At 44.6% G+C, this 22,182-nt stretch overlaps 1 protein-coding gene across 1 annotated transcript in view; it reads right to left on the bottom strand.

The window, feature by feature from the left end:
- LOC126523480 (complement C2-like) overlaps window positions 1–22,182 on the bottom strand; it is a 216,554-nt gene that overhangs the window by 53,255 nt on the left and 141,117 nt on the right. Inside the window, exons 14-15 of the mRNA XM_050172090.3 lie at window positions 20,643–20,797; window positions 4,607–4,724 (exon numbers count right to left, since the gene is read on the bottom strand). Coding sequence (XP_050028047.2) covers window positions 4,607–4,724; window positions 20,643–20,797 — 273 coding nt within the window. The remainder of the gene's footprint in view (window positions 1–4,606; window positions 4,725–20,642; window positions 20,798–22,182) is intronic.

Genomic DNA, 22,182 nt, shown 5'->3' with positions numbered 1-22,182 from the left:
TGAGGATCAAAAGAAACGTATCTATGCCCCTTGATTAACAGAACGTGCTGCAGTTCAGAAAGAATATGAGGAGAGGGAACAGCTCCAAGAGAAAGAGATAAACATGCTTCGACAAAAATTACATGCACAGAAAATAAAAGTGAGTAAGGGTGAGACAAAGATAGTCAGTAGGCGTATTGACGTAGCAGAGTAGCATGATATAATAAAAACGACAGAAGAAGTTAGCAGATTAGGTAGCAGGCATGTCTTTAAGAGAAGTTCGTGACAAGGGAACCGTTGCTGCAGAATGACCGGGATAAGACGACGACTAACATTCCGATCGATTTTTTAATACGAAGGTGCAAGAGACAAAAGTGGCTTTACCTCGGGACAAAATGGGTTTTGTGATTGAGGACTGTTTCAGTGATCTCGCAGCTCCAGAAACAATGAGCAATAAGGGCATAAAAGAGAGAACTCACCAGTTAAGAGTATAAAATATGCAAGGAAGTTCTCACATAGCATATGACAGTATCGCGCCACCGCAGGAGTAACTGTAAGAAAGGGAAAGCCCGCGTTCACGTTATTAAGAAGGGCGAGCACGAGAACGAAGTGTGAGCAAGAAGTTCCCTGTCCACATGCGGACAGGTGTACCTGCTGCAAGAGAGGCTCAAAAGTGGACCACCTACAAAACGCAGCAGTACCGAGCGAGATAAATTTCACAGAAAATACACACCAGGGGACGATAAACACATGGGAGAAGACAAGATTGAAGAAGCGTTGGGATCTCCATATTATAGGGAAACTGAAGTCGCGAACGAAGACGCTCGGTGGTGCTGCACACAGCTCATTGCAGCACATCGAAGAATAGTCCAAAGATCACTAGAATAATTTTTGAGCACCGAGATGTATATATACAGCTGTTCACAGGAAGAACAGCAGATACATAGAAGCAGAATCCAATCACAAAATAATAAACGACTGAGGGAGAGCGATTTCAACTGCGAGAACTAGAACAACGCCTGTAGAGACCCTAATCGTCCGAGACGTGCAACGCGTAAGTGCTGCAAGATGCGCAGGAGGTTGAGAGCAAGATTGTGAAAGAGTCCTGTGGCTAAGAAGATATGGTGATTAAGGAGAAAAAAATATGAAGCGGGAGTTAAACCAAATGCATTAAAAATGGTTCAGGAAGAGGGTAGGTGTAGAAGAGAGAGGGAAGCACACAGGAAGCATTAAATGCTGGAAATGTTGAAAGCCGCGAAAAATGTGGTGGAGCTGAATTACTGGCACAAAAAAAGGAAGGTCACTTAGGGAACATATGCAGCAGTTGTCAGTTTTCAAGAACGTGGTTAGAAAGTGTTGGAAGAGTCCTTACTTTTAATGGAGATATTAAATTCCGATAACTATGGTCTAGTGTGAAGCATTAAATACAGTGTAAAATGTGTTTGTGAATGATGTCTAAATATTGTTCACTCTGGTGTAGATAAGACTTTAATATCATATTTCAATTTAGGTTGTGCAATTTTTATGAGGGACTTCAGCGACAGAAAGCACATGGTCCATTCTCAATGCAATTTGTTGTTGTAGATTGTGTAGTTACGGTTTGTCTGCAAGAAAGTAGTGCAAAGGCTGTTTGTTAACTGCCCTCATTCTTGTAGGTGTGAAGCAGTGGCAATGTCGGATATAAAGCGAAACAAAATGGTGTAGAATCGTACACAGCCGCGTAATGGCTTAACAGTTCGTGGAAAGATTTTATACCGTGTGGCAAGACAAGTGATTAGCAGCTTGTATTAAAAAAATGTCTCAGGAAGGGGGCCTAGAAGATGCGTTGCAAGCGACCCGCATGCTTCTCCTGGTAAGCAAGATGACGACTCCTGTTGGAAAAAAAGAAGCAATGTATGAATATATACGAGATAAGAAAAAAAAACTGAAGTCTCCTGAAGAGAAGGAACGTGGATCACAAGGAAAGAGCAAAAAAAAAGGAAGTTAGCGGAGAAGACAGATGAGCGGGGCAATGCTGACGCGGGCATGGACTGGTGCAGCCGCATCGCCCGCTGTGCTCTGGTGACGTCATCGGAATTAATCGAGAACCCGGACTCGAGGGCAACGCCTGAGAGTTGGTCGGTAACAGCTCCAACTCTCGAGCCCCGGTTCCAGTATCATGGCAGTGCTCCACTGTCTTGGTTCAGCACCGTGAAGCCGTAACCTGCCACTGGCCAGTACCACAGAGGCAACCACCTGGTCACGTCAGCGACCAGCCGCATTATCGACTGCGACACGTCCTGTGCCACGTGGTTTACGGATGCCTCGCCACCAATCTGGGAAGTTGCCCGTCAAGCGAGCGGAGTCACAACGGCCGCGTCTTTTGACGCGTCGCACTGGCTACCACCATGTCGTGACGGTTGGATAGATTTAGTCATTTAGCCTATTGTGAACTGAGACACTGCAACTACGGTGTTGATTTGTGGCGCATGTCTGGTGCACGGATAGGGATTTAGCGGGTGCTTGTAGAGTTATTCTTTGTACTATTTCTTTATCGTTTTCATTTGCTTACTTATTTTTGGTTAATACGCGTTTTTCCACGATGTACACGTTCTTTTTTGTCTATTTATAGAGCGCATAAATTCGTGACGACGTTTTATTGCGATTAGCATTCTCAGGATTTTCGACACGCTTCCCGTTCTCCACATATGGCCGAGCATGTCTCTCACTACTTTCCTGAATCGTCTTACTCGTTTTTTACCAAACTCGTGCACAAATGTCTGTTGCTATCAAGGGAACGCAACTCGGACGAAGCTTCTCCACGTGTATTACTACATGATGTATTCCGCCAGCGTTAGAGAGGACTTTTGGTTACTTGGAGCAGATACTCAATCAACATAGCATGCACGTGCGACCGTATCTCATTTGTTCAAACTTGGGGCAGAAAAACAGAAAGATTGGTTACAGTTAACACTCAATGGCGTATTTTGTCTTATTTCGCTCTTGCAAATGAGACTAATGTTTTCTTTTGCCAAGCATAAAGTAACGTGGACGACGATGTACGATTAGCAGCGCTTTTGCGTGCTCGCGGTGTGCTCCTGTAGCTTCCCGTTGATTGCCTCAAGATGTTGTCCGCAAGTACAGCTTGAGATAGCAGTCGTGGCCTCATCAACATCTTTACCATCTATTGAGAATACGGTTTAGCCCGTATAAAGCACACATGTTAACCGAATGGACAGCATCGTCATAAAAACGGGCCAATTATCGGCGGTCATGCTCTCAACTGAAGCTGCCCGGCTGGACACGGGACGCAGCGGCAAGACTTCAAGTGACCACGTCCACCTCTGTTGGTGGGCCGCAACATAATGCCGCTGAACTGTGGTCACTGGAAGCCCCGGTAGCTGGAAGCACTGGAGTGCTACAGGAGGAGCCGACAGACAAGACACGATGTCACGACACCATGTTCAGCACGCGAGCCTTCGTGGACCAACACCCTGCTTAAAAGCCAGTAATACTTGCCTGAAGCCATTATTCAATTCCCAGTATACATTTTGTCGACCCACTATCACAGCAGTACCTTATGATTTCTATTTTCCTTTTATAGTACGCAATACCGACGTGAGCGTAAGTGGTATGTCCTCACGCGCTACTCTTATCTTCTTTGCTTTTATAAATCAGTGATTACCCTTTCACGTCACTCAGTCGAAGTTTTGATTTTTTCTAATGCCTTGATTATTGGCGCTAGTTAGCTCAGCTTTGGTCTCTGGATCTATTTGCTAAGCTCCATTAACATAACATCGGCTCTTGTTGCTGTTTTATAGATGAGTTTCCTCCGCATTCCTGCCATTTGGTTATGCTTTCACAGAACTTTTTAGTGGGGTCAGCGCCAGCTGTTGAAATGACTGCCGTGGCGCAAATTTTGCCACTTCCACGTGATGTCATTTTGGCGAGAACACTTGGAGGGGACTTTTGCTTCTGTTTTGAGTGACGCAACTTCCGGTAGTCGGGTTTTCTTTAGGGCAGCAGTTAACCATGCCTAGCACAAAGTGCCACTTGATAGCAATGGCCGACATCAATACCGAAAACATTCGACTGAAATTCAGAGCAGCTGCTATCCTTTCACACGTATAGCGCGGCCTTGATTCACCTATGAAAGACGGCGGGTAACCGATGGAGTGTGAGGCCAGCACCTACAACGCTTGCGAACCCTGTTACAGCCTGTTACAGAATAACGCCTCTGCCTAGATAGACACTCCTGGTCTTGACGGCCGCAGCCGTAAAGTAAGGACGCCCGTAGTGGTGGGGTATTGCTGAATTTTTATTTTAATGTGCTCGCTGCATGCCTAATAAAGACAACTTGGCCATATAAATCCAAGCACCTGTAAAAGCAGTGAAACATGCAAAAAATGTAGAGTGAATCGGAGTTCTGAGTGAACGACGGGGAACGTGGGAAACCGGCAGCGGTTATAAGCCTTCACCGTGTTGGCGCCACTCAAGGCCGACTTAGGTAAGAGGCGGACAAACAGAAGAATTTCTGAGGCACTATATGGCGATACCAAATAAATAATATTATGAACATCGAAGCTAAACGTACTCAATCACAGTTCACATCGTAAAATTTTATATAAAATGTAGAACGGTATCTCACCTGCACGTAGCCTCAAGTCCGTAGGCTGGTAAAGCTTTTGCTGATCGTTTTTATGGTGCAGGCAGTGGGCAGCTGTCAGAAGCCATTTCTTGGCTATAATGGTTGCTCCACAGGCAACCTGGTATTGAACAGCAGCAACGTCATCTATTATATTGGCGTGACTCTTCACTAAAGTCCGCAGATGGAAGAGAATATCTATGCGCGACGCATGTTTTGGTGCTATGTTGATAGACTGCCAAACATGTCTTTACATTAGGGCGAACAGAATTAAATTCCACATAGTTGCATTATTTCCTCAGCAGTACAACACGACTACCACTTTTTTTCTCAACTTAGGACACAGCGATTGATAAATTGTTTTGTTACAGAAGAGTAATAAAAGTATATAAGCTCACATATGTGTACTGCTAAATTTCTCGTTAAACTCTAAAATATATTCTGTACAAGCACTTCATGAACAGTTGAAGCGCGCAAATGTTTCTAGTACTCATAGCCTGCTGTAAAGAGTTTCAGTGGGAATCATAAGTTGTGATTAGTGTGGAAAAATTTTCATTCAATTTCCCTAGCTACGTCACCTGCTTCATGCTCCCAGGAAATTGTTATTTGATTTATAAGTACATTACAGAGCCCTCCTGGGGCGTTTGTAAGTGGGGGCAGTACACTATATACACACATAAAGGTCAAAATGCTTAAACATCCTAACACACAAAATGATTAGCGCAGTAAAGTGTGATTGAAACCGAACTTCTAAACAAACATTATAGAAGACATAGAGAAGCAATATCAAATAAAATAAACAAAATAACGCAACGAACAAAAATAGGAATAATAACTCGAAGGAAACATTGATATTGAAATAAAAACAAGCGAAAAATTACCCCTTTCACGTAAAAAAAGAAAGTATAAGAGGGATATATAAATAAAAGAACTATAGGAGAGGGGAACAGTGAATACGCAGAATGCGAAAGATTAGGATTTAGATCATACTGGTGCAAGTAGTAAGGCGCGAAAGGAAAGGCGACAAAGAGGCACACATAAACAGGGGCGCCATAGATACAGGCGCATATATATATATATATATATATGTATGTATATATATATATATATATATATATATATATATATATATATATATATATATATATATATATATACATACACTCCAAGACCAACGATAGCGGCGAACACACTTGGCGATCGTCGTAAATCTCATCTGCGGGTCCAGCGCGTCGGCTTTTTTACATCAGTGGTCGAATGATCCAGAGTAATCGCTGGCACTCGCGTGTCTTCCACAAAGCTCTACACTATTCGCGTCGCGCATACGTGCAATCAGATTACACAAGCTTCGGTGACTGAGAGCGGATGGAACCATCGATAACATTCCAGAAAGTTCCTATAGATTGAAGGCGCGTCCTGCGCTGTGCGATAACATTTGTTAGGCGGTGAAACGTGGTCACCCAAGAAAGATAAACATGTACACATGTCAATACCCATCTCTTAAGAAGCATCGACCCGATGCTGCAAACAAACGAAAGGAATCAAACAAAAACAAAACAAAAACAATAACACCCGTAGCAAAGAAACAAGAAACTAAGGAAGTTGGTCAGAGTGCGTAAAGCAGCTTAAGACGCACCACGTAGACCACTTCAGATAGTACGTGGTGTCGCTGTGAATTCGAAATACTGTTCGGAACGACCTCATACTCCAGTTAGCCAACACCTCCTATGATCTTGTAGCGTCCAAAATAGCGTCGCAATAGTTTCTCACCGAGTCCTCGTCAACGTATTGGGGTCCAAACCCGGTCGCCAGGCTGATACTGGACGTAGCATCGTCGGAGGTTGTAGTGTCGGCTGTCGGTGCGCTGCTGCTCCTAGATTCGTAGGCGGGCGAGCTGTCGGGCTTCTTCGGCGCGCTGGAGATGGGTAGCAACGTCAAGATTCTCTTCGTCGGTCACGTGCGGCAGCATGGCTTCGAGAGTCGTCGTCGGGTTCCTGCCGTAAACCAGCTTGGACGGCGTGATCTGTGTTGTTTCTTGCACCGCCGTGTGATAAGAAAAGGTTACGCACGGGAGGACCGAGTCCCACGTCTTGTGGTCGACGTGGACGTACATTGCTAGCATGTCGGCGAGTGTCTTGTTCAGGCGCTCCGTGAGACCATTCCGCTGCGGGTAGCAGGCAGTTGTCCTCCTGTGCCTTGTCTGACTGTATTGCAGAATGGCTTGGGTGAGCTCTGCAGTAAAGGCCGTTCCTGTGTCGGTGATGAGGACTTCTGCGGCACCATGTCACAGCAGTATGTTCTCGACGAAAAATTTCGCCACTTCGGTTGCGCTGCCTTTCGGTAAAGCTTTAGTTTCAGCGAAGTGGGTAAGGTAGTCCATCGCCCCGACTATCCACCTATTTCCGGTTTTCGACGTCGGAAAGGGTCCCAACAAGTCCATCCCGACCTGCTGAAATGGTCGGCTATGAGGCTCGATGGGCTTTAGTAATCCTGCTCGCCTTGTCGCTGGTGTCTTGCGTCGCTGAAAGTCTCGGCATGTCTTGACGTAACGGGAAACGTCGGTGATCAGGCACGGCCAGTAATACCTTTCCTCTATCCTCGATAGCTTCCAGGAGCTGTCGGATCGTCATGCAAGCCGTGCAATACTTCCGGACGCAGCGCTGACAGAACAACGAGAAGGTAGTTGGCGCGGACTGGTGAAAAGTTCTGCTTCACGGGCAGGTTGTTTTGTTGCATGAGCGAAGGCAATCCGCGCTTAAATGCCCTAGGCACAAAGTCGGTGCTCCCTTCAAAATATTGAATGAGAATGTTTAGCTGCGGGTCTGCTCGTTGCTGTTTAGTGAAGTCCTTGACAAAGCGCCTGTAGTAGACACACATGCCAAGGAATCTACGCACTGCTTTCTTGTCGGTGAGCTGCGGTAACTTTGCGATGGCAGCTGTGTTTTTCGGGTCGGGGTGTACTCCAGATTTACTAATGACGTGGCCTAGGAACAGAAGCTCATCGTAAGCGAAGCGGAGTGAGCCCTGATGACTTGATGGCCTCTAATACCGTCGCAAGCCGCCTATGGTGATTGTCGAAATTTCCGGTGAAGACAACGACGTCATCCAAGTAAGCAACACACGTCTGTCATTTCAATCGTGCTAACACCGTGTCCATGACGCACTGGAGCGTTGCAGATGCCGAGCAAAGTCTGAACGGCACAACCTTGAACTCGTAGAGGCCGTCTGGCGTGATGAAGGCGATCTTTTTGCGATCTCTCTCGTCGACTTCCATTTGCCAGTAGCCAGACTGTAGGTCCATCGACGAGAAGTATTTAGTGTTGCGGAGCCGATCCAATGCCTCGTCTATCCGTGGAAAGGGGTATACGTCCTTTTTCGTGATCTTTTCAGTCAACAATTATTGACGAAGAAACGTAGGGTTCCGTCCTTTTTCTTCACCAGGGCTACAGGGGATACCCACGGACTTTTCAACGGCTGGATGATGTCGTCGCGCAGCATTTCGTCGACGTATTGCCTAATAGCTTCACATTCTCCCGTCGAAACTCGGTAAGGGCTCTGGCGGAGTGGTCGACCACACTCTTCGGCTATTAGGCGATGATTTGCAACTGGTGCTTGTCAAATCCTCGATGACGTCGAAAAGCAGTCTTTGTATCGTCGAAGACTTCTGCGCTTTGTCTGCTTACTCATGGGGAGACCTGGATTTATGTCTAAGTCTGGTTCGGGAATTATGGTGTCGGGGTAGAGGCGGCAAAATCCGAGAGGACAAAGGCATTGCTGGTTTCTACGGTTTCCTTGATGTGCGCGATTGTCGTGCCCTTACTGATGTGCTTGAACTATTGGCTGAAGTTGGTTAGCATCACTTCCGCCTTGCCTCCGTGGAGTCGAGCGATACCTTTTGCGACGCAAATTTCACGGTCGAGCAGTAGATGTTGGTCGGCTTCGACGACGCCTTCTACGTCAGCTGGTGTTTCGGTGCCGACGGAAATAGTAATGCTGGAGCGCGGCGGGATGCTCACTTCATTTTCCAGCACACTCAAGGCGTGGTGACTGCGATAGCTCTCCGGCGGTATCGCTTGATCTTCCGACAGCGTTATCGATTTTGACTTCAGGTCGATGATGGCGCCGTGTTGGTTCATGGAGTCCATGCCGAGAATGACGTCTCGTGAACACTGTTGGAGGATAACGAAGGTGGCTGGGCTTGGTCCCGTCATGAACTGTAATTCTTGCCGTGCGGATTCCAGCCGGCGCAATGAGGTGTCCTCCAGTGGTCCGAATTTGAGGGCCTTCCAATGCAGTTTTAAATTTCGTCAACTGGTCGGCGATGTGTCCGCTCATTACGGAGTAATCGGTCCCTTTGTCCACTAAGGCGTTGACTGCGTGGCCGTCGAGCCGCACGTCGAGGTCCGTGGTTCCTTGTCTTGCGTTACAGTTAGGTCTTGGCGTCAGATCGCGGCTGCGTCGCGTTGACATGTGGCTGGTATATGGCGTCGTCAGGTCGTGTTTCGTCGGCGTATTCTTTGCTTCCAGACTTCATCGGGACGGCGGCGTGTCGTTGTTATGTAGTCGAGATGGTATCTTCGGCGTCTTCGTTGGCGGTGGAGGATCTTTGTCAGTTCGACGAGCAGCAGCCGCATCTCCATCGGTTGCTGCTTTTACTTTTCCGGATATGGGCCCGCAGACCAGCCCAGGGCTGATCCAGTATATGTTCGGCGCTGTGGCGACAGGTAGCGGCCTGGTGACGGCGAATGGGACGGTCGTCGAGGGCTCCATTGAGTAGCGGCGAGATAGTCGGCGATATCGCGAGGTCGTTCGGCAATCTGTGGTGTGCCGCGTTAACGGCGAACCCTCGCAGTCACATCTCCCAGTATGGGCGTCGACAGTAGACGTGACCCGCTTCCCCGCAGTGGTAACAGAGCGGGCGGTGGTGAGGGGCGATCCAGACGTCTGTCTTGCTCGTGTAGCTGCGCTGACCGACGGGTGGGCGAGCTGGCGGCGGCGGCGGACAGTGGAACTCCGTGGTTACAGCGCTCTGGCGCGGGCACGGAGTGTTACTTTACGGTGGGCGACGGCGGCGTAGCTCATCGCTTCAGGCTGAGCCGGCGGCGATTTCAGCTGACCTTCAGGAAGTTCGAGTGACCGCTGGATTTCTTGTGTCACGATGTCCGCGATCGACGCAACCTTAGGCTGTGCTCTTGGGAACATCCACTGAAGTTCGTCTCGCAAGACCGCTCTAAAGTTCTCGCGTACGTCGTCAGTGGCCAATGATTGAACTTCAGCGTAGTTTTATGGGCTCGCGTGGCGGTTTTTTCGATGCTCGTGGCCTCATGAAGAAACTCTTCGACGCTTTTCGGTGGATTTCGTATCACTCCGGGCGAAAAATTCTTGCTTGAAGCCACGCATGAGTAGGCGAAGCTTTTTCTCCACGGATATTTTGGGGTTGGCGTGGCGGAACAGGTGCGTCATCCCCTCGGTGAAGATCGCTATGTTTTTGCTGGGTACTTGCACTCGGGCTTCTAGCATAGCTTTGGCCCTTTCCTTACGCACGACGCCCGTAAAGGTCCGCAGGAAGGCGTTACGGAACAGGTCCCACGTTGTCAGGGTCGACTCCCTGTTCTCAAACCACGTCTTGGCGGCGTCTTCTAAGGCGAAGTATACACGCCGCAGCTTGTCGTCGGAGTTCCAGTTGTTGAAAGTCGCGATTCTTTCGTAAATCTCGAGTGAGGTTTCCGGATATTCAGACGATGATCCATGGTGGGTCCGGAGGTTGTTGCAGCAGAATGGGGGACGCTGGGGCAGCCATTGCTGTTTTTGACTTGGGCTTATTTCCTCTGGTCTTCTCGGGAAGAGGTCCGTATTCCAGTCGCAATACTTGCTGCCTACGGCTTGCTCGCTGTCATTGGCGACGTTAGTGTTGTCTTCTAGTTTCGGGCTTGGATTGCAGCTTTGCGGGGGCGTTCGGTACATGAACGCAAAAGCACCTCCACCAGATGTCACGTAGTAGTGACGGCGAAGAAGGCAGCAAAACTGTGATCAACGAAACTAGCGTTTTATGGGCGAGCTAGTGCCCTCAAAAGCAGGCTACACTCAAAGAACATTGATAGCGGCGAACACGCTCGGCGATCGTCGAAAATCTGAGCAGCGGGTCAAGCGCGTCGGCTTTTATATATCAGTGGTCGAATCTTCCAGAGTAATTGGTGAGACCCACGTGTCTTCCACAAAGTTCTACACCATTCGCAGCGCGCATACATGCAATCAGACTACACAAGCTTCGGTGACAGACAACGGATGGAGCCGCCGATAACATTCCAGAAACTCCCTGTACATTGCAGGCGCGTCCTGCGCTGTGCGATAACATAGGCGGTGAAACGTAGTCGTCACCCGAGGAAGATAAACATGTACACGTGTCAATATATATACATATATATATATATATATATATATATATATATATATATATATATATATATATATATATATATATATATATATATATCCTTATGGCTGGGGAAATCACTCTGGCCCCGGTAGTCAAATGAAGAAGAAGAGTACGACGTACGTTCAATAAGAAAGGCATACTTGACTGATATTTCGGCTGGTAGACCAGCCTTTGTCAAAGTCAGATGAGTACGACGTACGTTCGATGAGCAGAGTATATTTGACTGACGTTTCGGCTGGTGCACCAGCTTTTGCCACTTTCACAAAGGCTGGTCCACCAGCCGGAACGTCAGTCAAATATACTGTGCTTATTAACGCACGTCGTACTCTTCTTCTTCATATATAATGAAAAACATAATATATAACAATAATATAATGTGTGAATGTCACTGTACACGCACGCGAAGCTTAAATTGTTATGCAGTCTGCGTCAAGTTCAGAAAGTGAGATTAAGGTGCACAAAAGAAGTCCTATTAGGGTGAATCGATTCGTTCTACAGGGATAAAACATCAATGTCACGACCAGTAATTACGTGATGAAGTGAAAAATCATGTTTTATTTGTGTTTTTCTGGACGCATATCTGTTTTATGCGCTATCAACCGGCTCTGTCGTTTCTGAATGGCTTATAACGTGCTGATAAGATATTACTGATGGGCTAATCAAACTGAGAAGATGAACTCAAGTGGAGCATAAATTAAAATGAGATAAGCCAGTTGACGCACACTAGAGGGAGAATTATGTGGGTTAGGGAGCGGAGAAACTAAAGACCTGGACACGTTAGCACAGAGTGAAGTTATATATGAAGACCATTAAAGATTCGGGCTTGGATTGGTGCCTAGGTTCTTCTGGTGCGAGGTGCCTTCTAAAATGTTATGAGTTTCAAATACTCTACTAGACTTATGAAGTTTTCAGCTGAAGGTAACAGGTTTGCATTTCGAAACGTTTAAAATCATTAACCAGGTTTAACACTACTAACCAATACGCTCAATATAGTGTTCAAAGCCGAGGAGGTTGCCATTGTAAATTGAACCGTATAAAAATTATGATAGGGAATTAAGGACAAGGAACACCTTTCTGAAAAAAACCTTCTTGGTCGCCAGTCCGTCAATATGTAAAGAGGTCCTGGGACTACTCAAGCTGCCAACAAGCAGCTTTTACCTTGGCCGCCTCTATTTACTTGTATGTAGGCCCAAGTAATATGTAATGAAATGAAATATACGCATCTGTGCAGTATATTCCCTGTACATACAAATTATATACAAATCTTTCTATAGAAGACTATGCTGTCATATTCCTGATGCAATCAAAGACGATTCCAGACCATTATCGTACTGTTGTTACCGCAGCCGCCGGTGACTAACGGTCCGCCGGGCAGCATCCAGACAACGTAAAACTTTGTTGTAGTTCTAACTTCTAACTGGTTAACTTTAACTTTAACATCGCTTTACAACCAAGTCTAGCATAATGTCTTTCATACATAACGACACAAAACATATAGACATTCGTAAAACAGACGTTCGGGCAAGTTGGTAAGACATATTTGAAACGGAACAGCGCAGTTTTCACGGGGAGAAGCAGGGAGAAACGACACGGACGAGCGCTGACTTGCAACTGAAGTTTATTGCTTGGAACGAAGAATATATAACAGCTCCAACGAGCTAACCAACAGCTCCAACCAGATAGTATCAGTGTCAGAAAGTATCCTCAGTAGTTTGAGCAAAAACAGAAAAGAAGAAAGGGTAGATTCGACGGCAGGAAAGGAAAAAGTAGAAACCACTGCAGTGCCTTATATTCATCACGTCTCCCATAGAATAAAAAAGATAGCTAACAGAGCATGTGTGAAAGTAGTTTTCTCGGCGTCGGATAAGCTTAGGAAGATGTGCAAAATGGTTAATAATGATATCGTTACAAGAGAGTGCAACATCAAACATGAAAATCAATTCGTCTCTTGTAAAGAGGGAGTTGCTTATGCCATTCTGTTGTCATGTGGCAGGCTTTATGTCGGTCGAACGGGGAGATGCCTTAATGAACGCCTGAAGGAGCACAACAACAATGTGCATAACACAGTAAAATGGCATCTGGGCATCCACTGTAGAGACTGCGACACCGGGGCCTTCCACCCTGACTTCGCTAGAACACATACTTTAAGTAAACATAGTAACCAACTAACCCGTGAAATCATCCAAGCAGCGCACATTGCCTGGTCAAAAGAGCCATGCGTCAATAGCCCCTCCTTATCCATTACGTCCAAAGAACTAGCATTTTTAGCGGGGGGATATGATGATTACAGTTATCTCCCATGTTCAGTGCAGCGTGTATGATTGATTGTGAATATATGTATGGTTTTTTGTTTCTTCTCTTGGTTGGAGCTGTTATATATTCTTCGTTCCAAGCAATAAACTTCAGTTGCAAGTCAGCGCTCGTCCGTGTCGTTTCTCCCTGCTTGTCTCTGTGAAAACCACGCTGCTCCGTTTCAAACATAGATATTATCCCAGCCATATTCTAAATAATACAAATGACAGCCGCGAGGACAGGTAGGACATAAAGGAATTTGAAACTCAGCAAATTTCACGGCCGTGGATCACAAATATAAGTGAGTTCATTCGCGGGCTTCTGCTTACGCTGGCACGTAATTACATATTAAAAAGGCTACAGGTTGTATCAGTTGCTTATTCATTTTCTAACTCAAACATAATTTGTACTGATGCTCCCCAAGGTTACTTCCTCGGTGTATTGCTTTTTTACATTCAATAATCGCTCACCAAGCTCTCTAAATTTTTATAGATGGATTTTAAATGCAGATCGACAACACAATTTTTCTTCTATTCATAACACAGAAAGGTTAATTGAGAAACTAGATGATTGGGTTCCGAGAATTGTGCATGCGTGTCGCATTGATAAATTAGAAATTGATCCACATAAAATAAACTTATGATAGTTATATTTCGAGAATTGTTTACGTGTTTCGTAATAATAAATTAGCAAGTCATCGATGTAAAATTAAATTTATGATAGTTTATTCCCGACAGAAAGTTATCGCGATCACGCTACATCCTTCTATTGAAGCACGTGTTATTCATCCTACTGAGATAGTCACATTTATTGGAGTTACAAGTCATTCACAAATAAACTTTGATAAAAAATCGCAGCAGTATTGTCTAAACGTACAATATCGACATTTGTGATTTGATTAACACCCATTCATGCTTCCCCATAGACATTCTTTTCTGATTATATACTGCGCTTTTATTCAGTCACCTAACTTGTTGTTCTTCACTCGTTTGCAGAAACGTATATTTGCCGTTCACGAACGTTGTCGGTAGCGCACTACGATCGTTCATCTTCGAGAAACACGTACTGGACACATTTGCCCACAGCTGTTCATTTGCAGAACCACGTAGTCAGGATAATTAGATTCAGTCAGAGAACCTGCAACACCTATTTCCAGTAAAGTCGGCGTTCTTCCCCTCTAACATGACATCAGTCATGCTGATAATTCTTACTATTCCCACGTATTGAATGCAATCAAATTAAAATGCATCCCGCCTGCTAATCTCACAAATGTTAACGGAACCAGATTCTTCTGCACCATAGGTTGCGTTTGCGAAAAATTCACAGAGGTAATGGCAAGCAGGCAGTACTGCCTTCAGCAATTAGCCTCTGGAACTCATACCGTGTTCCCTCAAACTTGCTAAGCCATATAACTTGGCATCATTCAAAATCAAGTGGAAGAATAATATAACGCAACTGTCAAACAATTTTTTTCATATCGCTAGCTTGCATAATCTCTAGCGAGTATGCACAATGCAAATGTTTGGGCTATTTGATCAGATTTAGACTGTTTGCTTATTCATTGTTAGAATTTATCGGTGTGTATTCCGAAGACGCTTTCTTGCGAGTTCTAAGACCAATTACTGTTTTATCTTTTTCTTATTTAACGATGAATGTATATTTCTTATTGATGTACATAAATATGTACCTAATTTTGCACTTATTGCCAATATCTCTTTTTGAATGGCAGCTGCTGCAGACCCACCTGCCGAGTAATTAACCGATGTCGTTCTGATGGGAGGTCCCACTGACAGTTTTCACTTTGGGGCCTCTTGCTGTAAGACTTCAATATTAATACACATATGTTGCTTTATGACGTGACAAAGAACTGACGTTCTCTTCTACAAAATCAGATATTGTCAGGCAAGTCAGATGACAAAAAATAAGTCATCTAGGACGCCATATTACGGTACCCTAGGGGGAAACATAGCAAAGTGATAATGAACAGTTCAAAACAAGAGATTTTTATCGATTCGTGAGAAAATTGCCAAGCGATGTTACCGTAAGCCAATATAGTCTTATTGCTCATTGTTTTAAAATAAAGCGACCGCGAGCTTCATAATCAAAAGCCTTAGAAACTTAGTATGCAATCTATTCCTATGGTAGTGTTCCTCTATGATGCAGGTCAGTAGTAAATTCAAAAAAGTTTAGTGTCGCAAGAAAAATACCTGCAGGTCACACGCTCATTAGAAAAAAAAATACTGTTGCACTCTCGATGAGTGTAAATATGAGGGAGTATTATAAGCTCAATCATTTCGCTTCAAGTGCGTGTCATGAAAATGAGGATAGAGTTTCCAGGCGAATCTTTATTTGAATATTTATGGACTGCCACCATATCGCTATCTTCCAGGCTGTGGTTAGCTTTCCAGTAAAAGTGACTACCTAAAAAAGGTGGAATAAAATATACTTGATACTGATGCTTGCAGCACTTTAATAAACTGGAGCTGATATTCGCAGCACCAGAAGGAGATTCTTTAAGGATTTCCGATACTTAAGAAATAACATGGAGCGTATTATCTAATGTGGTATTACAGGAAGGTAAGAGTCATTATCACTACTGAAGACGGACGATAAGTGGAGTTGAAGTATATTGACAATTAGCGTCGATTAAAGGGTGTTGTTTTCATCGTGCAAGGATATCTGTAGGGATGTGCGAATAGTGATCTCTGCGAATGAATCTAATACGAATTGAATGGTACCAGAAGCAATTTGAACCTAATATCGAATAGTTTTTAATGTTGAACCGCGGTTATCACAAATATTGTAAGTTGATGTTCACCTATCCTAAAGTTAGCAAGTAGCGGTCATTACTTATTATCTAACGTTGTATATTAAGATCACAAACAGAGCCTTAGGTGCAAGTACGTATTATCTTCGCATGAAGACGACTCTTGAGAGAGGGCGAATCATCGCTGTATAGGCTGTAAAGTCGAGCTCCCTAAGCGACGTAGCCTCTAGGGTCAAAATTTTTACATGCATTTACTCGAATTTTATGTACTATGTTTGGGCGCAGTTCACGTTTGAAATGTTGGAAAAGTATTGAAAAAATATTGGAATTTACGAATAGTGAATATCGCAGAACTAATCGAAGTGGACTCTATTCTATTCGTTATTTCCACGCCCCTGCAATCTAGTGACTATAGCAATCAGCGCTTATGAATTCTGAGTCCTTCTTAGGTTTAGTCCTCAGTCTTGTCAAAAAAAACTATTGCGTGGGAGCAGCTACTGCGTAAGAGCCTATTTTAAGGCATTCTTCACACTTGTCCCAAACGTACCTCGAACAAGAATTTTTTGCTGTCCTATAAAGACGCTTCTCTTTATTTCTGAGCCGGCGCACAGCCTTGGTAAATGACGACTTAGTTTTATAATTACTTACCGTTATCAAAAGCTCTTACTATATTGATATTATTCACATTTGATTTCTGAATGGAATTCACTTTTCTTCAATGATTTACTGTCAAAAGAAGGTAATAGCAAGTTATTAGAAAAATGTCTAAAAATCCGTGATAATGGCGTTGTAGGGGGCTTTGATAAGCTCTCTCTTGTTTTTATACCGTTCTTGCAAAAGGCAGCCGTAGGTCAAAAGTAACTTGTACTAAGGTGTGGTCTGTAAACTCATTCGAATAATTTGCGTGGCCAATTGTTTGACGTAAAATTTGAATAAAGTCGGATACTTAGATTGGGACTACGAGTGGGCTAAATAGTACCCTGAGAAATGGTTAAAGTATCCAGGTAATGAAGTCAGTGAACTTACAACATGAAGACAACTGCTCTCAATCAATAAGTGGAAGCTTAAGATTACCAAATGGATACACTGGACGAGCTTGAGAGATTTCGATGGCACTACAAATGCTACTGCGCAACTCAAGTAAAAGGTGATGATGAGAATCGGGAGGGTTTCTAGATGTTTCCAAAGGGAAACATTCTGCTCCGGAAGACAACCATCTTTTATGATGATTACGCCATCGATATGACAAGTTAGAGAATGGTTGTACAGTGCTAGTTGCTTGTACCCCTGCTTTCTTAGGTAGCTAATGGCTAAATTATGTGCTAGCAGAATGGATGAAGCTTTTCTCGATAGATGAGAGAGATCTCAATTATTCTTCACATCGTTTCTAAACGTCATAATGTGAATTCATATTGCCACCGTTTATTTTTCTGTAATGAATGGAGTCTCGGGTAAAAATGTCCACTTGATCTCAAAGATATCTGGCGAAAATATACACAGAGTTTACAAGCCGATGGCTGTCTAGCAAGAACCGGCACCTGACGAAAATGTGCCATGCGATTTTAAGAAATAAAGAAATGTGATTCGTGTTGATATACCTCACGAGGATATTCCCTAGATAAGCAAATAATTATAATTTTCTTTCGGCTTAGGAATGCTGGCTTAACGGTATACAGCTAGGCGCAACCGTATATCATTCATATTAGTACTGAAGCCTGTTATGTGATTTGTCAGCGTGCCTAGTTAAGCTATCACTAAACGTGGTGTGTGTGTGTGAAAACATTTATTGGAATGAGGTCCGTAGGCTCGACTTCTTAAGTCAAGGCGGGCCGCTCCCACGTTGGCACTGTCAGGCCAAGCCTTTCAGCGACATCATGGGCCCTCTGGACGGCCCTTAGTTGGTCCTGAAACAATGGGCTTTGAATCCTTTTCTCCCACTGTGTCCATTCTTCAATGAGGTTGGGGAGAGTCGCGGGGCACCCCGCCAGCATATGTCTGATTCCAATGATGCCATTACAATTGTTGCAGTCCATCCTAATCTCCCTCTCTGGATATGTTTTATTAATGGTGTACGGTGTGGGATATGTACCTGTTTGCAATAAGCGCAGTGAGACTGCCTGAGCCCTGTTCAGTTTTGTATGTGGCAATGGGAATTGCCTGCGCCCTAAATAGTAGTGTTTGGTAATGTCATTGTATGTTATTAAATGATCTCTATATTCCCTGGCTTGGTGATGAACGGCTCGATTGTGAGTCCTCGTGCGAAGTCATGAGCAACCTCATTCAGGTTTATCCGAGTCTCGTCCACTTTTCCCATATGCGCAGGAAACCATCGAATTTCAGTTCTCATAATCCCAATGTTTTCAAAAAGTTTCGCTGCAACACCAGCTACGTAGCCTTTATCAAAACAGCTTATAGTGGATTTCGAATCACTGTAAATGCAGGCCCACTTATTACTCCTGATGGCTAGAGCAATTGCCACTTGTTCCGCCACCATGGGGTCCTTGGTAAAAATAGTGATGGCATCTTGCACCTTCCCTTGATAATTTGAGACAATGGCCGTATATGCTTCTTTACCTTTCACCCAGGCTGCATCAACTACAGCTGCCAATTGGTTCTGCTGTTCTATTTCCTGCAAGAGTGCTTTAGCTCTTGCCTTTCTCCTTTCGATATTATATTCTGGATGCATGTTTCTGGGGAGTGGGTTGGTTCTGATCTTGTTCCTAACGTGGTGTCTAGCTTTGGAGAATAAAGTAAGAAATAAATAAATGCTAGAAAAGAGAAAGGAAAAATTACCAGGCAGATTCTGCGAGGGCATCTTTTCTTGAACGCCGAGGAGGCAAGACGCACGGAGATCTTGGAACTTCAGGCTCCGTGCAGGAAGCCATCTCACAGTTCTCAATACTATTTTTCGGTGTTGTCCCTGTGACGTGCATTTCGCAAACACGTGTGCTACGGCCTCCTTTATCCCTGCATCTCACGTACACTGTCACACTCAGAGAATCCGCTGCTTGTCAAGCTGCTAACACGAAGACGCCAGGAGTTGTGGTGCTAACTCGCGATGTCTGAGTGTCACGTCACCCAGCGCCCGCCTTGCCATCGTCGCAGGCAAATTAAAATTAAATTCTGTGGTCTTACTTGGAAAAACCTTCACTAAATAAGCAGGCACGTCCTAGTTAGCTCCTTTAACGTGCACCCAAATCTAATCTAAGTACACGAGCATTTATGCACATCACTTTTACACGAATGCGCCTCCCGCGGCTAGGACTGAGTGAGTCAGCCCGAACTGTGCAAAGCAAGGTCACTGAGCCAGCAACAATGATACTTTGCTTCACCTTGTGAATTTTTCTTTGTGCCTACATACCGTTATTTTCTTCTCCGGTTGACCCTGCATGATCTTCCTCAAGATTTATCACTGCCTTTGATGTTCCTCTTGGAAAAAATTTGTTTCTAGCACGAAGGCTAGCTAAATAGAAACAATTATTCATTTCAGGCTTTAAAGAACCGTTAAATAGTACTTCGACAAATTTCGCTTTAACAGCATTGTTTAGCGAAAGCAAAATGAAGGCCACATTCTCAAAGTTCTAGTATCGCGCACAAACCACAATGCTGGTATGTCATTGCGACATCATAACTTCAAAGTACTTTATAGAGTTTGGGCCATGGCGGCATTTTAACAGTCCAAGAAGCATGCTTAGTGTAGACTTAGGCTCCTCTAGAATACAGTGTAATTCATGTTGACGAAAAACTGGGTTGACGCGAAAAACCGTGCCGAAGCCATCAAAATTTACATTACGGCAAACTGATGTGGGGACTTGAAGGCGGTGTCGCCACCCGTTTTTCGGTTTTGCGTGCTTTCTGCCTTTCAATGCCTGCGGTGTGTAATAGTGACTGTTTTCGTACTGTAAATGAGTAGTTCAGTTATACAGCTGAACACAATTTTATCTTCAATTTAAATTTTTTAGCGACTCATCGCCCGTAGGACTCTGCTAAACTTTCGGTGCCATCAAGCTTGCGTCAAGACTCGCTTGCCAAAATGCTAGCTTTGGTGCGCTGGCACCCTCCGTCAAAGTTTTAGTTCCATATTAACACTAATATGAATTATTACACGGTTTGATAGGTCATACCAGCCTTGTCACCCGTCCATTACGCCCTGGCCACGTGCCTCGTATTCAGAGGCGACCTTATCGCGCCTGTGGGAGTAGTCTCATAGATGCGGATGTGCGTGTAATGCGTTCCTAATGTATACGTGTGGTAAATGTCCTTACACTCATTTACCGATACAAATGACATGAGAGGGAGCTACATTCGCACTACAGAGTTTTGGAAGCGGATAGTTGTGGAATATCTCTCAGAAAATGTTAGCCATGAAAAAAAATATTCCGCGCTTAGTGGGGCAAAAGTGGAGATGAAGGAGGGTGAAATTAAGCATTTCGCTTTGTGAATACACCAACACCTTAATTCCTTCGCGAATAGTAAATTGTTCGTAATACCGTGACAACTTCTTGTGCATAGGGCATGCGTTTTGATTCCACTGATGTACATACCTTTTCAGCATCGCTTATCAGTGCCATCTCGACCATCCAAGGCCAAGCTGTCACCACTTTATCCCCCTGATAGATTCGTCCTTGAAGCGCTGAGTCGTCATAAGAGAAGCCGCTTGTGACGTTATGGCTGTAGCTGATTCCGCATTCGCCATAGTCTGCGTGAACCAACGCGTCATAATATTCACCATGGAAGAGCAGCAAGAATGTGCCAAAAAAAATTCACCTACAGTTACGATAATTCCTAGGGCGAAATTTGAGCGCAGCTCTGCAGCTGTTTTCATTTCGCGGTATACATGTATGGAGGCATGGCAACGATCACCCCACCAACTGGCAGAGCTACGACGCGGGGCCCTATGGAGGCTATCCCAACTACCACGCACCAAGATTTAAAAATATGCAAATGCCACCTGGCTGAACCCAACCATGGTAATGTTGCTTGCCATCACTTGGAGATACGCGGATAATTCTTTGCGTTCATCCTAATTAAATAATTAGTTCTAAGTAATTAAGAACCTTCACAAATATTACATTTAGAGGAAAAGTGTTAAGAAGTAAGTCGTAGAGCAACATGAAAAACTCCCGATACAGCTTTCCGTTGCTCAATATGCGCTACACGAAAGTGTTTTTCCGAGCGTGAAGGAAGCACGCGAATACACGCAACGTGCCTCGAGCGGCGAGTCGCGCGGCAATGTTGCGTGTGTTCGCGGGCTTCTTTCACGCTCGGAAAAACACTTTTAGGTAGCACGTATTTAGCAACAAAAAGCTCTATCGGGAGTATTTCATGCTGCTCCACAGGTTTCTAGTTGGCATTTTTTATCAAATATTTCAGAAGTTGAATAATTAATTAAGATAGATATTGCGATTGGGAGGAACGCAAAAAAAAAAAAATTCACAGGGCCTCTGGTTATCCCTAAGACAAGTTGGAGGCGACAGCTGAAGTGCCGATGCATTACAGACGGAGACATGACGTACGTATCCCCGCCTCCCTAATTCGCTTGGTCTACTTCGCTTAGACGTCCCACTTAATTCGCTTAGTCACCCTCTTAGATCGCTTATTCATCAGCCTTCTGTCTACAGCTTTTATCTCGCCTGAGTCATCCACTTATATCATCCACTTAAATACGGTAAGATTGCAGCTCGAAAATCAATAATCTAAACCATTTTCACCCTTTCGTTCTGCCCTACAGGTGTGCGATGCCAACATGCGCATCGTGGACATCGATCCTCGTTTCCGCGGATCCTGCCACGACTCGTTTGGAGGCACTCGCTTCTCTCAGGACGCCTTACCACTAACCTTACATGTGGCGGCTGTGTGATTGGTGTAGACTGTTGAAAATCAGGAAGTGGAGCCGAAGTAAAGAACGTCTTCTTTATTCGACGCTTGTAAAACAACTAAAAAAATGCAGGCGCGCGCTCGGCTCCACGCTCGTCTTCGGCTTCTGCACTCCTTTTTCGGAGGACATTATTTACCAGCTCCCGGCCGAACAATTTTCGTGTGCTTGTTTTATAATTTCCCACCATCCATCATCCAAGCATTCAT

Source organism: Dermacentor andersoni, chromosome 6, assembly GCF_023375885.2.
Source record: "Dermacentor andersoni chromosome 6, qqDerAnde1_hic_scaffold, whole genome shotgun sequence".
NCBI lineage: Eukaryota > Metazoa > Arthropoda > Arachnida > Ixodida > Ixodidae > Dermacentor > Dermacentor andersoni.
The sequence above is the reverse complement of the archived record's forward strand: the minus strand, read 5'-3'. Positions and strand labels throughout refer to the sequence as shown.